This window comes from Carcharodon carcharias, chromosome 13 (genome assembly GCF_017639515.1).
Source record: "Carcharodon carcharias isolate sCarCar2 chromosome 13, sCarCar2.pri, whole genome shotgun sequence".
Taxonomy (NCBI): Eukaryota; Metazoa; Chordata; class Chondrichthyes; order Lamniformes; family Lamnidae; genus Carcharodon; species Carcharodon carcharias.
In genome coordinates this window covers 102127900-102144763 of record NC_054479.1, presented here as the reverse complement: position 1 = coordinate 102144763, position 16864 = coordinate 102127900, and the positions used below count along the sequence as shown (strand labels likewise).

Here is a 16864-nt window from a genome sequence, read left to right as displayed (position 1 = left end):
AATATGGGAGGTGGGCAAGGTTCCCACTAGCCCTCACGCCCATGGGTCTATTGAAGCCTTTAACTGCTCAATTAGGTGGCAATTAAGGGACTCAATACGCTTCCACTGCCATAGTACACAGGGAAGTGGAAGGTGGGTGAGAATGGGAAGGCCATTATTTCACCAAAGTTGGTGAAAGGGCAGGAAGAAGGGTGGGGTTACCTTCTTCATCAGGTACCTTGTGTGCGTCGAGTGCACCCTTCCTAAAGTCATAACCCCCCCCCCCCTGTGCTTTGCCCCCTCCCTAAGGTGCCTAATTGCTTCCTGTCCACGAAACCCCAGGCTCACCTTGTTCAGTGTCCATGACTCTTTATCATGGGGCTCTCTGCAGTCCCAGCACTGCCCACTATTCTCTTCCTGCATTGCTGGGATTACAAGAGCTGCCAGCCAATCAGCTTGGCTGGCAGCTCTTGAGGGTGGGACTTCCTTTGACTGAGGGGTGGAAGTCTGGCCCTCAGCTTGTTAATGTCATTCACTGTATGATAGCTGCGGGGTGACATTTTTTAAGTCAGTCGCAAACCAACTGACTTTCCTTCCAGTGAGCTGAAGAGTTTGCTCCCACACCCTGAAAAATTCAGCCCCCATACCTTCTCATCCTTCTAAACAACTACTGTCAGATTGATGAAGACTGTTCACAACTTTGACATGTAAATGGATTGAAAGCTAAGCACAAATTCCAACTATCCTTAGCATTGTCTACTTCTATCACTGCAATACTGCCAACCTTTCTTCATTACCTTAACACATTTGCTGCTGAAACCCTCATCTATGACTTTGTCATTGTTAGACTTAACTTCCTCAATGCCTTCCTGGCTAGTGTCTCAATCTGCTTATCCAAAACCCTGCAGCCTGTATCCTACCTGATACAAAAACTCACTGACTTTCGCCCATTATCTTTGTGTTAACTGATCTACAATGGTTTCCAGTATCCCATGCCTCAAGTTTGAAACTCTCATAATTGTGTTAACATACTCCTGTGGCTTCACCCCACCTCATCCTCCCTTGACCCTAATTTGGCTTTGGTTAGCCACCAAGCAGGCCGCTTTCCAGACCTAGATCTCAACTGTGAAGCCCATGTTCAGCCTTGTGAAGGTCAGTCTGTCTCAGTCCTCCAGGCGTTATTGGCGACAGTATAACTTGGTCAGCTCAGTATTGGGAACTGCTGATCTAGGAAGTCTTTGCACTGGCCTATCATTTACCTTGCAAGGATTGGACAAACTTTCTGCCTCTTACAAATCAATACAAATGTTGGCAGAAATGGCTGACAGTTGACTTAATCAGGTCTTCCCCTTTTCTATGGGGGCTCCACTGGTCTTCCATTGAGATTGCAATAGGAAAGCAGCACAACCCTCTTCAAAATTTGTGAGTCTGATGTTTCATCATTGGTTAGATATGAGGACATGTGTCTTTTTCATAACTGACATGCTCTCACCTCAATAAGCAGAGTGAACATAAAATAAAATAACTTGTTAAATGTGCTACCAAAAGATCAAAGTTGCTCTGCTGTCTTTTTGCAGTTTGTCCCTGTTATTAACTTACAGGGTTTGTTGGACATGATGACTCCTTAGTGGGTTTGCTATAACAAGTGTGTCCCAAAATATCCAGCTTATTTGCATCAAGAAAATCTGGACCTGTAAAACAATGGTGTGACAAATAAGCTCAGCAAATGGTACAAAACATGTTAGCAATGACATTTGAGCTGACACATTACAACTACAAAACAAGAAGCTTGACTCATTCTAGCAAGAGGAAAGCCAGTTATTGTTTTAACATTTCTTCTTCTTACCATAAATGGTTTTGGTGCCTTCTTCAAATTTTCCACATAGGCCACAGAGTTGTCCTTTATAACTACTGTCTAGAGTTAGCTGCAAACAAAAGTAAATGTAATATTTTAGAAGTAGCTATATCTAAAAGATACCTAGAGTGACAGTTCTAATTCTTATGGGGGACAATACGAATTGCAGTTCATTATTATTATGTAAGGAAGTGTTTTTCAAAACATTTTTCCCTCTTACTGCAACTAGTTTGCATGAAATTGCACATTCCTGAAAGGTATATTTTAATTATTTTACTTTGCCCAACTAGTAACATCATTAAAGTTTCAAACTCTGAGCGGTCATGCATAGGGTTTTGCAGTTCACGCTGATGACTGTTCCCTTCTCATTCTGCTGCTCCTGAATTCAAAGGGGTCTTTGCTGCTCCCTCTCAAACAGGGGCTTCATTGGTTGTCTGCAGATTTGCTCCAGCAACACTTCCTCCTTTGCCTCAGAGAACGTATAGACCTTACTAGACATTTCTAATTGAAGAACCCTTCATCCTCTGCTCCCCAGCCACTTTGGTGGATGGCTGCCTCTTTAATCCGTTGCATGCATTTAAATCCTGCAGCAGCTTTCGAGTTTCCTTTTATACCCTCAGTGGGCAAGCTTCCAATGATTAGCAATTTTCCTGCTTGGACTCTAAGCTTTTCAAACAAAGCACATGTTCTATCCTCAAGATAAATATGTGTAAATAAATTGTGCAGTTTCCCATTTATCCACTTCATTTGCAGTGTATGTACAAGCTGCTGTTCACAAAAAACAATGTGAAGATATCTTCCATAATAAATTTACCGATAATGCATCTTGATGGTTCCAGATCAAGGATATGGTGTGTTTCCTGTTAAAAATCCGTGTATAAATTCCATATGGATGAATGCTTATCACCTTGTCATCAAATGGCACTGTTACTCTGTAAGATAAATATTCAATTAAAAATGTAGCGAGAACAGTATTACTAATGCAATAATGAACGCTTCCATATGATCCAATGGAACTGAGATAATGAAAAATTATAGATAATGATTGTCATGAACTGATAAGACCCAATATTTGCAAAGATTTTGCTTTCACATTTATGAATACTCATTTATTTTCTCCCTGGTTGATTTATTTCCTATGCTTGGGTAGTTTTACAAGTTTCCAAGAGAATAGATATAAGGATGAAAAAGCATCCAAAAAAATTTTCAATGCAAGATAAATTCTGAATGAGGAACAAAATGGAAAATAATTACTTCTATAGTGTTTGGGAAAGGTTCTACCATACCGTTAGGGCACAAGAATGCCTTAGTAGCTTGTGGTGAGACACAAACCTGAAAGATAGAGTGGAGAAATATGAAGGGAATTGGTACAATTCTTGGTGGGTGTTACAGGCCAAGAAACAGTGGAGATGAGATAGGGAGGCAGATGTACAAACAGCACAAACACATGTTATGATATCTGTAGAGACTGGTCTGTTTGTCTCTCTCTCTCCCTCTGCATGCCTACATTCCTATCTCGGTCTCTCTCCCCTCTTCCATCTATTTCTGTGTGTTTAGGTCTTCTGAGTCTCTGTTTCTCTGATCCAGTTTCTCTACCTCTTCTAAGGAATTTATCAGTGGTAAGCTATGCTAATTTTAGGAGCCTGTTTGATGGCTCCGTCAACCAAGTGGATGAATGGATGACACAAAAGGATTTCATGTTTTAAGACATTTACTGTAACAAATAATTGAGCACTATTTTTATAGGCCGTTTACATTTTAAACTACAAAACAGAACTATTAACACACTGAAAAAAAACACTATCAAACATACATTACACTGTCCTTTACGTAGACATTCTCCCAGAATCAGTCCAAAATGATTCTTAGCTCCCAAGGGCTTACTTCCGATCCTTTGCTTTCCCAGCCTGGAAGATTTTAATTCTAGAACTGTTAATCATGGTGCAACTTTTCCTGGAGACTTCACCCTCTAGCTAAAGCTAAGCAAATCTTCTAGCCTCATTTCAACTTCCCATTAATTTGATCTTTCCAATCCAAGCAAGAGCTCCCACCCACATTCCTGCACAGTGAACCATAGAAACTTTCGGCCTCTTGCTGCTGTCTCTTTCCCGCACCCTGGCAGACTAATCTCTCTGTGATATTCAGTGACATTTTAGAAAAGTCTATAAGTCAATATAATAATCACTTCCTCTAAACCCTTCCCATCTCAAAGCCCAACATCATGGCAATATGAATCACATGGGCTTTGTATCCAGGCGACGATACTGATTATCTATCCCTGAGAATCCGGCTCTCTTTTATTTTGGAAGTAAATGGATAGTTTAAAGCACAACAGTTCAGAGTCCCAAAATATAATAATCTTAAAAACCTCATAATTTTAACAATATCTGTGAGAACTTCTGGGCAAGAATATTGTGTTACTTTACTAATCATAAGAAAAGAGCTTGGATTTTGTAGTTCCAGTAGTGGTGAATGGCAGGGACCAGTAACTTGAAATTTAGACTGATTGTCCATATATTATGCTGATTTTCACATTTTTTTCAGCTAATAATAGTAGGTGCAGAGTCTGCTTGGGAGATTCTGCACTATAAATTAACAATCCCTTTAACCTAAAGCATCTCTCCACAAGTATATCTCAACTTGCAAACAGTGGGGTCTTTTTAAATGAAGCAAACTCTCTACCGTAATACACAGATACATGCTGAAGGCAGAGTAGGAGAGAAAGAGACTGAAGAAATGTATCACTCTCCTTTCTCTCCTTCATAGGAAGAACTGTTAACAAAAAGCAGCTGCTCTCTCTTATCTATCTCTGGGTCTCTCCTTCCCAATGTCTAGGGTCTTTGTGGGTCTTTCCCTACATCTCAGTCTCTCAGGATCTGGTTCTCCCTCTTTCTGTCACAGTGTGTGTCTAAGGTTTCTCTCTCTCTTTGGTGTTTGAGTCTCTTTCCCTCTCTCCTTAATGTGCATGTGTCTCTGTTAGTCTCAATTTACCCTCTTGTTATGTTTCCCTCTCAGTTTGTTTTTATCTGTCAGCTTCTCTTTGTTTCTTTCTCTCTGCCCAGCATCTCTGCCCCAGTTTATCTGCCTCAGTGTCTCTCCTCTCTCTCAGCTTCTGTGTCTCTCCTTCTGTCTGTCTGTCTCTCTCCGTCCCTCTGCATGCCTACATTCCTCTCTTAGTCTCTCTCCCCTCTTCCATCTGTCTCTGTGTGTTTAGCTTTTCTGAGTCTCTGTTTCTCTGATCCAGTTTCTCTACTTCTCCTAAGGAGTTTATCAGTAGTAAGCGATGCTAATTCCAGGCACCTGTTTGATGGCTCCAACAATCAAGTACAGTGATAATTTCTTTCATTTATTATTGGAAACAAGAGTTGTCATTAATTGTCCCAGTCAGTGTCACTAAGCTAGGGGGCGGTGGTGGGGGGATGCGGGAGAAGGAAAATTTTGTCAACAGTGCGTCACTCCTGATGGCCTAACCCTAAGTATGCACTACTTCAACTCTGTTTTCTTTTTGCTGTTTCCCACATGATTTCAATGAAAATTTAAAGTGCTGGTAGCATGCAGGGGAAACATGCTCAATCCGGCAGTGCGAATGTTGTTGGTTGGTGAAACCCACTGCCAGCTGACAATACTGCAGCTACAGATGGGCTATAAAGGAGCCTCCTGGTGAACCAGGGGTCTCTGCATTATGGCCATAGCTTTCCTGCTCAACTCCATTTCCATTAACATTTGACTTGAGAGCACAAATGTGGCTTGGGTGCTTTTGAAATTAAAATTTTGCTTGTAAATATTTCACATTGCATTGATCCCACTTTATTCAAAAACACGTCATCCTTATTTGTTGAGATTAGCTTAGTCAGAGTGCTATATGAGAATTCATGGCATGCAAATGTATTACAAGTATGAAACTACCACCAGGCCAGCGTAAGGGTCGACACACCACTGATTTATCTCTGCATCTCAGTCTGTTGTTCGGCAATGGAGATTTTGCATCTCGCCTAATGAAGGCACCGAATGCCATATTTTGCACTCTTGTGGCTTCAAAAAAGCCCTCACCCACCCCTCCCCCACACCCCCCACCCCCAACCCCATGGGAATTCAGAATCGTGAAAAAGAATCCTACACTGATCTCTCAGCATCATGTAACTGCTGTGAGACTAATCAAAATCATGATTAGAAAGGTACAGAGAGACAGCAGCATTTAAAAATCATAAGCAGTTCATCCAACAGGGGATTTAAATTGTTTTAAAAATAACAGAGTAACATCAAGTGGAATGAGTATTTACAGGACAATGGACAGGGGCCCTTGGCAACTATAAAATGTTGAAGATACTTGTTCATTTTTAAATGTGGACGTAGTATTTTGTTGTAGGAAAATAGACATTTACACTTTCTATGATATTGTAATTGCTGGACTACTAATTTGATATTTAAAAATCTTTAAAAATTGCTGCATTTTACTAAAACAGTGAAACAAGGTTAATATTACAGCATTATATTGGTGTTAATGCCATTAAAGCTTGAATTAAAAATGGAGAATGGGACTATGGTCATTCACCCTCCTTGATAGCAACAAGTTTAATTGAAACCAAGAAGTGGCCCAAAAAGGCTGTTTACTGTGTACTTAAAGACATTTCAATAAACAAACAAACATTGGTGCTTTTCCACTGCTTTCTTTTATCACAATACTGAAATAAGCTTAGTTTTTACAATTATTCAATTATGTTGATTTTAAGGGTGAATTCTGAAAATAATTGCATGAAATATGAACCTTAAAATTACAGGCAAATAAAGCATTAATATTCAGCATATTATTCATCCCTAAATAGAGATTAGATAAAAATTGAATAGTTTTGACAGAATAATGTACTTTAAAACGCGCATGAGTATTAAAGCCTCAAATGTTTGGTATTCAAGTGATAAAGTAATCATAACGAATGTGGAAATGGTATTCATCCTAAGGCAGGAGAGTTGCCTTATCAGAAACTATTTTATATTTTCAGTCAGGGAAAGGGGATTATTGGTTAGTGCTGCACTGGATTTATAACCATGGAAACTCCTTGCTCAGTTCAACAAATAACTATGAAAAGTACAAATAGCAATGTAAAAGTGTGTAGAAGTTGCATTATGTCAGAACGCATGGTCATTTGATTCGCTTTTATTTGAGAAGGCATCCGATTTGGACAATGATGTCTCAGTCAAATTCCAAATCGAAGGATTACAAGTTTAATCTTTATTTTCTGAAAGCACATTGTGTTACTGATGTGATGAGGATTATAAATCTTAGTTTTTGCTCATCTTTTCCCTACACATGTTTGAAGTATGGGGAATGGGGTGAGAGAAGAAGCTTCTTCTGAATTATTCCAGAAAAACTAAGTGCAGTTCCAAAGTGAGAGCGAGGGGAATTTGTATGCTTCTAGCATGAGATGGTGTCTGAATTTATTTTATAGAAACACGGTTTGCTCTTTTCTCTGATATCCTTAAGTATTTCAAGCTCTAAGGTCCACCATGGACTTTTCATCTCCTGTTTAAATAAAGGCAATTGGTCCAAGATGTTCCCTTGGCACGATCACTGGGTGTTCAAAGTTTGTTGAAGTGTTTAAAAATTGATAACCATGCAGAAAAGGGTTTAAAAGTATTTATATTCATAATAAAACATTCACCTGCCTTTGAGCTCAAGACTGGTCTCAAGGGGAGTGTCTTCAGTTTGTGACGGCATTAGGAGCACATGGTTTTGCACCTCACTGTGAGGTGGAGCAGATCGTTTTGCCATTGGGCCATGCTGCAGCAAGAAGTTGAAATTCTTGCTACAACCCATGGACCAGGTATGTTCAAATTTCTCAGTAGAGTCAGTGGCATATGCCACCGCTTCACTTCTGATTGCAAAATCTGGGCCAGTAAAGAAATGCAGGTGGTCAATGTAAGATTTGAATAAAGATCAGGTAATATATTTTGTGAAATAGAATAGACAGTGTACACTTATTGGAAAGATACTGGGTAAATTTTCAAACTGATGCCAGAGCATAAAACTAGCATTACGGCTTGGCAGCCCACTATAGAATTTGGCCTATTTTCTTTTCCGTTGATTCCATAACACCTTTGCCTTATCTGGTTTTATTTTAAATTTCTCATATGTGATTTGTGTCTTGGTCATGTCCATTCAATAGAAGTAAGGTGTTAATTTATGCTTAAGTTTCTTGCATATCCTACTGCATAAAGAAAAACCTACCAATGCCATTTTAATATTGAATGCAAAAGCTCGTCATGCCAAAATGTTAGGTGCTTAGATCGAACAGTAAAAAGGTTATTCCCTGTACAGATAACTGTTTGCAATTCATGAGTTTGTATTTAGGAAACCAATACAAATAAAACTTACATCACATCTTGAACTGAAATTGTCCCATTCACCATCAGGATTATGGCCTCTTCTATCTTGAGGTAAATGTGTTCCAGATTACCATTTGACCCTCGGCGGATTTGGATGTTGAAATCCTCTGAGCCACTTGCGCAATGGCGACTCAGAATGTAGTTGCAAGTTGATGTAAAATGGTAAAACGTGTCATCAAATGTCCTGAATGCACCATGGCCCCAAGTGCTGCAAAGATCTGAAATACAGTTATAATGTCATCCTCTTTTATCATAATAGATGAATACTGCAGTATGATAGATGGGGTCCTGTTTATTATTGTACTTTATAATGTCAAATACAACGGGGATTGATTTTAACTTCATCTGCCTGGGAAAACCGGGTGTATAGAGAATTACAGTCACTCAGGCAATTTACTTATTGTACTACCCGTGATTTTAACCCGCAAGGGCACCAACCTGGTGAAAGCCTTCTTTACATATGCATATAAGGACCCAGTGATGTTGTTAGGCCCAGCTCAGGCCTGAACAAGGAACCTGCTCTGACTTTCCTGCCAGGTTTAATCATGCCAGAAGAAGATCAAGCCCCAGAAGGGACAGAGAAATCTTTTTCTTCTTTTTTGTGGGAGTGCTCATCTTGGCTTCACAAGGAGTGCTTAGGCCCTCCCTGCCACATACACAACTACCCCTTTCCCCCAGCATCCCATGATGTCCAGCACACGGGACCTTCATGAGACATTCCCAGCACCCGATCCTGATGTCTACCTTTGGTAGTGGGTGGAAAATTGGAGTACGAAATGTTCCACTCTTTTTCATGTGAAATAAGTGAGAAGTCAGAAACCTGTGATTTGCTTGAGGCCGAGGCCATCAAAATAGCCTGGGCCTGATTTCTGCAGGAGGTGGTGAGGTTCCAACTCAATTTCATGCAACCCAAACCCACCAGGAGTTCAAATCTGGGCTAATATCTCAACAAAGGAAATAATGTGGAACTTACTGCCATTGTTTACTGTTCTTGTTATTTCTTGCAGAGATCTGGGCACAAACCAATGACTGTGATCCTCCGTACCTGGTTTAGAATGAAACATTTATACCGAAGTTTGTTTTTTCAGAGCCTGTTTACTTTTACTTTCTAGATCAATTATCTACTTTGGTAGGTTATAAAAAGTAAATGTAATGTCTTGTTCTAGTGGTTAGAATACTTATTTTAGATTAAAATAATTAAAGAAGAAACTAAGACTTTGGGCTGGAGTTTCATCCTTGAGGTGGGTAGCAGGAGTTGGGAAATGTTCTATCTCAGTCCACCCACCACAGGCGAAAGTGTCCGCAAAGAGGGGATTTTCATTGCTGGGGTGGGGGGGCATGGGAGTGGTCATGGATGCAGGCTGCAGTTGGGCCAGCCAACCCAGGTAAGAGAATATTCAGGGGGGACCATAGGGGCTGCCAGGTGCCATTACAGGCTGTTGAAAAAGTCCGCCTTGGTACTGTGAGACTTTGCCCCTGTTATAATGATAAAAGTAAGGCCCTCTAGCCCTCAGCTCTCACACCCCCTCAACCTCCTCACACACTCCTCATGCCTTATCCATGCCACCCTATGCCCCTTCACCACTTCCCACGGCCCCTCATGCCTCCCCAATGCAAGGTATGCCCCTCAGGTTAATCGATTTCTAGGTTCTCAGCCAAGCCTCATTTTGTATTCTTGGCTGAGAGTCCAATAATCTCTTAGAGCACTAAAGCACCTGAGCCCAGGGAAAAGACTACATGATTGACAGCCCTGGCTCTGTGATCTATGCTGTCAACTGCACAATGTCTATTTACACAAAATAAAGAGGTTTCAAGTACTTGAATTTTCTGTGATTGATACTTTGAAGGATTTCATTACTTCATTGTCCTGAAGTAAAAAGGAGGGCTTTTTTTTTAAAGAAGTTGGCAAGTTATCAATGAATGAACATTTAAAAATTTTTTTCACATATCCTACTGTCACTATAACGCTCATTAGTTCTATGCAGCGTGTTTGTAGGTAAATGGACACGGAAGAGCTATTGCTTGGCATGGGGAACATGAGGGGTCATGGGGTGGGTGGGGGACATGCTTTGGCATGGGGGGACGGCATGAGGGGGAACTTTTGAATGAATAATATTGAAGAATGTTCAATGTTTCTCCTCATCGCAGCATATTTTATACTAATCTAAGGACCTCACGTGTTGCACTATTATTCCAGTTTGACCTTTCTACTTTGGCCTTCTAATTCAATAAAAGCCACTGGCCTAAATCTTACGTTCTTTGCAAGTTCGTAATCAGCAGGTCAGGAAGCAGATGTGAAATGTGTTTCCGGCTGTGATCGGCCCCTGAACACAATTTCACATTGGCTAGCCAATTAAAGGTCAGCCAGTGTGAACCGTGTGCTGAGAAAGCCGGGAAGAGGGCGGGTGCCGAGAAAAGTGAGGGCGCGGGTGGGCGCTTCTAGCAAGGTCCCTGAAGGCAGATAGCTGCTGCAGAGCTGCAGATCTGGACAGATAAATGACAAGAAAAAAGTGCAGAGAGCTGTGTTTTAGCAGAGCATTTAAGCACCTGATAACAGAACTCAAAAATACGTCAGTCTCCAGGTATCTTTTTAAATTATATTTCAGCCTGGATATTTCATCCCACCCTGGATTGCGGTTTCAGTGAAAATGCGAAGGCTGCCTGGCCGATTGGCCCTTCAACCATAAAAATGGACGGGCCATGTAAAATCAATTAAAATTGCCTCCTTACTGTTTCTAATTTTCAATGCCAAGCCACTAAAGTATGACAATTAAATCAGAGATTATTTTTAATTGAAGAATAAAATTACAAAGTGATATTGATAGATTAAGTGAATTGGCAAAAATGTAGTGATCAGGTACTGAAAATAATCAAGATGACTAATGGAATTCAGGCCTTTATATCTAAAGAGATAAACTACCGGGGTGGAGGAGGTGTTTGCGGTAGAAGTTATACTTCAGCTTTGCAAAGTGCTGGTTAGATCATACCTGGAGTATTAAGATCATAGAACTCAGGAACAGGAGTAGACCATTCGTCCTTTCAAGCCTGCTTCACCATCCGTTAAGATCATAGCTGATCTGGTTGTGCGCGCAACTCCACCTTCCTGTCTCTCCCGGCCCATAATCCTCACTCCCTTGTCTATCAAAAATCTAACTCATCCTTGAATTAATTCAATGATCCAGCCGCCATTGCATCCTGGGAAAGAGGATTCCACATACTATTGACCCCCTGAGGGAAAAAATTCTTCCCTTATTCTTAAACGATGTCCTCGACGAGAGGAAACATCCTCCCATTGTCCACCCTATCAAGTGCCCTCAAGATCTTATGTTTCAAACTTTTCATTTATTGGCCGATTCATAGACTATAAGAGAGGTTATGTTGGAACTATATTAAACATTAGTTAGGGTGCAACTTGAGTACTATGTGCAGTTCTGGTCACTTCATTACAGAAAGGGTGTCATTGCACTAGGGAGGGTACAGAGGAGATTTACGAGGGTGTTGCCAGGACTGGAAAATTGCAGCTATTAGGAAGGATTGGATAAGCTGGGACTGATCTCCTTGGAACAGAGTAGGCTGAGGAGAGATTTGATTGAGATCTACAAAATTGTGAGGGGACTGGATAGAATGGGTGGGAAGGGCACATTTACTTTAGCAGAGAAGTCAGTCACTAGAGGGCATAGATTTAAAATGATCAGTAGAATGATAAGAGGGGAGATGAGGAAAAATCTTTTCATCCAGAGAGTTGCAGGGGTCTGGAACTCACTGCCTGAAAGAGTAGTTAAAGCAGAAACCCTCAACTCATTTAAAAGCACCTGAAGTGCTGTAACCTGCAGGGCTACAGATCAAATGCTGGAAAGCGAGATTAGGCTGGATGGCTTATTTTTTGGCTGGCACAGGCACAATGGGCTAAGTGGCCTCTTTCTGTGCCGCGAACATTTTATGATTCTAAGATTACCTCTTCTTCTAAACTCCATCTAGGCCCAACTTGTTCAAACTTTCTTCATAAGATAAGCCCCTCTTCCCAGGAATGAGTCAAGTGAACTTTCTCTGAACTGCTTCGAATGCAATTAAATCATTTTTTTCAAATAAGGAGACCCAAACGTACAGATGTGGTTCCACCAAGGCCCTGTACAGCTGCAGTCCTACTTTTACACTCCATTCCCCTCGCAATAAATGCCAACATTCCATTTGTCTTCCTAAACACTTGCTGTACCTGCATGCTAACTTTTTGTGATTCATGTACCGGGACATCATACCCCACCCCGTACCACAGAGCTCTGTAATCTCTCCCTATTCAAATAGTATGCTGCTTTTGCATTCCTTCTGCCAAAGTGGACAAGTTCACAATTTCACACATTACACTCCATCTGCCAAATTTTTGTCAACTCCCTTAACCTATCCATATCCCTTTGTAGACTCTCTGCCTCCTCTTAACAAATTACTTTCCTACTTACCTTTGTGTCATTGGCAAATTTAGCTACCATACCTTTGGTCCCTTCGTCCAAACCATTGATAATAGATTGTACTGAGTACCAACCTTAGGGTGGACATATTGGCCTCTGAGGGAGTGCAGAATCGGTTTACCAGAAAAAGTTCAAGGGTTAAATTATTTAAAAAGGAAAAATTATTCAAACTAGGGTCCTATTTCCCAGAATTTAATAAGTTAAGAGGCTATTTGACTAGTTCTAATGTTATTAAGAGGAACAGATGGGTAGATAGAGAAAAGCTATTTCTGCTTCTGTTGGGGTATCTAGGACTGGGGCATAGTCTAAAAATTAGAGAAAGAAGTAATACTGCAGCAAAATTAGAAAACACTTCTACATACGAAGAGTGGTAGAAGTTTGGAACTCACTTCCACAAATGGCAATTTATGCTAGATTAATTGTAAATTTTAAATCTGAGATTAATAGATTTTTGCTAACCAAAGATATTAAGGGATATGGGGCAAAGGTCGGTATATGGAGTTATGTTGCCAATCAGCTAAGATCTCATTAAATGACAGAACAAGCTCGAGGGGCTGATTTGCCAACTTCCATTCCTAGGTTCCTTTAATATAACTCCAAAGAGCTCCAGCAGGATGCAATGTGGGAATTTATTGAGTTTAGGATCTGAGTGGTTAGGGGTTGCCAGAGACTTCCTTGGATGAATCTCAGCTAGTACTACTGCCTACCAATGACTTAAGAAAATCACAATGCAATATGAGATTATTTATTGAAATCTGGTCTTTTGCGTTCCTGTTTCTTTTGATGTATGGTGTTCTCCTTTTCCTCCTCAAGACTGAACTTTTCCAATAGCTGCAAGTGCTGCTGAATGTCATTAGCTATTTTAAATGGGCAGCAATGTGTGCAGCTAACAGGCAGCCATTTTGCAGAGATGTCCAGTCCCCTAAAGAAATGGGTTAAACACCAAACAAATGGCTAAACCTGCAATGCGATTTGAAAGGTTTGTGGTGTGAATAAACCACCAAGTGATGTCACACGGATAAGGTTAAGGTTGGCCGAATGTAATTACAACATATTTCAGGGTCATAAATAAAAGTTTCAAAAAAATCTGGACAACATGCTGTGGTAAAATGGCTGAAACCTGGCCCTAGAAAATAAACAAGACATTTTCATCATAGTAAAAGGCCTTTCAGAACTGAAAATCTTGCTTGAAATTAAACATAACTTTTGCGCTATCAACACGGTAACAATAAGAGGATAACTGTGCTTTACTTTATTAGTAGTTGCAAAATGATCATATTATGTTTAAATGTCAGCCTACCATGATTGAGATTGGAATATATTCCTGTAAATTGTGTGGCTGAGACATCCCCTGGAAATTGATTAACAATGATTATTTAATACTAAAACACAAATGTTTAATCATGTCATTAATTTTGTAAAATTCTTCCAAAGTTTTAATTATTCTGCACACTGTTATTTCAATGTCAGCTATTGTGTCATCAATGAAGAAGTTTCTGAAAGCATGGAGCAAAATATTGCTTTAGTACCTTGGTGTTACAGTATGTTGTGTCGCAGAGCTAAAGGAAATGCTGGCAGAAGTAGCAACTGGGCCTGTATAAGTCCACACCTGCACTTCAGAGGGAGAAACTTAAAGGCTGAGTCTTGCCAGATACTTGTGCCTAGTCCTTTGCAGTTTAATTTGCAGACAGTATTGACAAAGATCGAGAAGGAGATCATGTGCAAATGCTCTTAGAGGAGAGTGGAAGAAGGATGACCAGAGATTGCTTTGCAGTGTACCTGTGTTCTTTGCTGATTTTGCTATTTAAGCAAAATGAAACTTAAAATGTTACAAAAGAAACATTTGCCGACTCTGTATTTTCAATCAGACTCTGGGCAAAAATATTCTATTCCTAGATGTAAGCATGTGATTAACATTGGAAAATAGACAAAATTGCTTTTTATAATAATGCTCTTGTTTGCTGTTTTATCTGAGATGTTTACCCAACCTTTAATGCATGGAAAATTAATTCATGTGCACTGATCTTGGCAAAAATAACATTGTACATAATACCAGCATGCTCCTATCCATATATATACCACAACAATTTTAAAATGTTTGAACTTTACTTACCTTCACAGAGGGACAGAGCCCATAGAACAACTAATACAAGCTTCCCCATTGTATTAGTTTGGGACTGGAGTAGACACCGTCATTCCAGTGAATTATTCTCTCCAGTAGAGAGTTTATTCACTGGATCCATTTATATAGCTCTTCTCTTCACTCTCATTTGAATAGAACAAGGAAGTTGAAAGCAATTGTTTGCTAAACGTTTTGAGGTGTTTAACCCTTTGGGTACTGAAACATCATTTCAGCCTCTTCGATCTGCACACATTTTGGTATTCAATGTTACATTGAGCATCCCATTTGTCATGAAGTTTCATTTTCTTTGCATGTAATTAAGCATATTTTATGTGACGGGTTTTTATTGCAACAGGTTCAGAGTTCGAGGGTTTTACTCTTGGCATGTGGGCTTGGCAGGGACGGATGGCGGCTGTTGGGAAGCCGACTGCCGACTGCGAATGGCAGCGCACCGCAATTTCACGTTGTGAGGCCAACAAAAGCCCACCCAGCGTGAAAAGCGGCTGGAGAATCAGTGAGAAGGGGCAGGCGGGGGGCGAGGGCACGATGTCCACCGGGTCCAATGGCGACCCAGCAGCAGATTCGAAACCGGCCCAGGCTGCCACGGAACGGCGCTGAAGTCTCTCCATGGATCCCTTTGTGGTTGGGCACAGCAGGCGGGAGGGCAGGTCGGCGGGGCAGATAGCCCCGCGTTTCTCGGATGAGAGCCTCGCAGCCTTCCTGGAGGAGGTTGCAGCCAGGAGGGAAACCCTTGTCCCCAGTGGTGGGAGAAGGAGGCCCCCATATCTCACCAAAAAGTCTTGGGAGGAGGTGGCATCCAGAGTCAGCAGCCACGACATAGTGAGGTGCACATGGGTGCAGTGCTGGAAGCGCTTCAATGACCTGCTGCGATTGGGAAGGGTGAGTACCGTGTTGGCATGGGTCACTTTGCAGAACAATTAAGAACTGCCCATCCCCCTGTGGACCTCAGGGGTATTAAAATGTGAGTGGGAAATGTCAATGAGGCAGGAGCTGGCCATGGGGGTGAGCCCTGGCTGCTTGGACTGGGTGTCTTGTGACTCCAGAGCCATGAATCGGCTGTGCCCTGCGAGGTTTTCCTCAGGTGGGATTGGCCAAGCTGCAATGGCGCTGCAGGTAGAGAGTGGACTAATCAATGCTCCTCTATCCTTTCAGGAGAAGACATCCCATAACAATGCTGAGAGGTCATGGACTGGTGGGGGACCCCCACACCTCCTAATCCTCAAGTGGTATGAGCAGGATGCCCTGGAGCTCAAGAGGCGCCATGCACCTTGGCCAAGCAGCTGTGGTGAGGTTGGGGTGCCAGACGAAGGTGGGAGTGCAGGGCACTGAGGTGAAAATGTCAGCTGTTGCAACCATTTAGTGTAGTCTCTATATTGATGTGAGCCTCGAAACTGGAGTCCCCATTGATAATCGAAAGACAAGGGCACCATGATGTGTGTCTCTGTTTCAGCAGGGTGCCAGGCATGCACAGTGACAGTGTCATAACTTAAACTAACGACATGTCCTTCTTATCTGTTTTAGGCTCACCAGCAGGTGGTCACTATGAGGAGCCTGAAGGCCCACCCCTGACCGCAGAGGACCATCATGCTCAGCACACACCTGCATCACACCCTCTCTGTCAAGCAGGCACCAGCAGATACCAGCACCTCGGAGGGCATTAGATCACCGTCTAGTATCTCATTGGTGAGGGCACTTCACACTCACCTTAGGTGCAGGCGGAGGCAGAGAGTGCCCAGGGCACTGGCAGTTGGAGGACTGCAAGGGATCAGGAAAATGCTCAGTCAATGGTTGATGTTGGGCCTCTGGCCATTAGGCAGCAGATGCTGGAAGTCCAGCAGGGTGTGCAGGAGGGTCTGGTGGAGATACATGAGGGAATACAAGCCATGGTGTCCACTGTGGAGGAGTCCCTGCAGAGCATGATCACTGCGTTGACCCTCCATGGAGAGAGTGGTGACCTTCATGGAGAGGCTGCTCCAGGGACTCAATCAGGGATTCACTCGGACTTGCAAGCCCACATACCGGCAATGACCTCAACTGGTCAGT

General features: G+C 41.7%; 1 protein-coding gene across 1 annotated transcript in view; it reads right to left on the bottom strand.

Annotated features, from left to right (window-relative positions):
• LOC121286120 (mucin-2-like) overlaps nt 1-14840 on the bottom strand; it is a 65816-nt gene extending 50976 nt beyond the window's left edge. Inside the window, exons 1-5 of the mRNA XM_041203109.1 lie at nt 14792-14840; nt 7492-7717; nt 2649-2766; nt 1826-1904; nt 1579-1670 (exon numbers count right to left, since the gene is read on the bottom strand). Coding sequence (XP_041059043.1) covers nt 1579-1670; nt 1826-1904; nt 2649-2766; nt 7492-7717; nt 14792-14840 — 564 coding nt within the window. The remainder of the gene's footprint in view (nt 1-1578; nt 1671-1825; nt 1905-2648; nt 2767-7491; nt 7718-14791) is intronic.
• Nucleotides 14841-16864: the final 2024 nt, after the last annotated feature.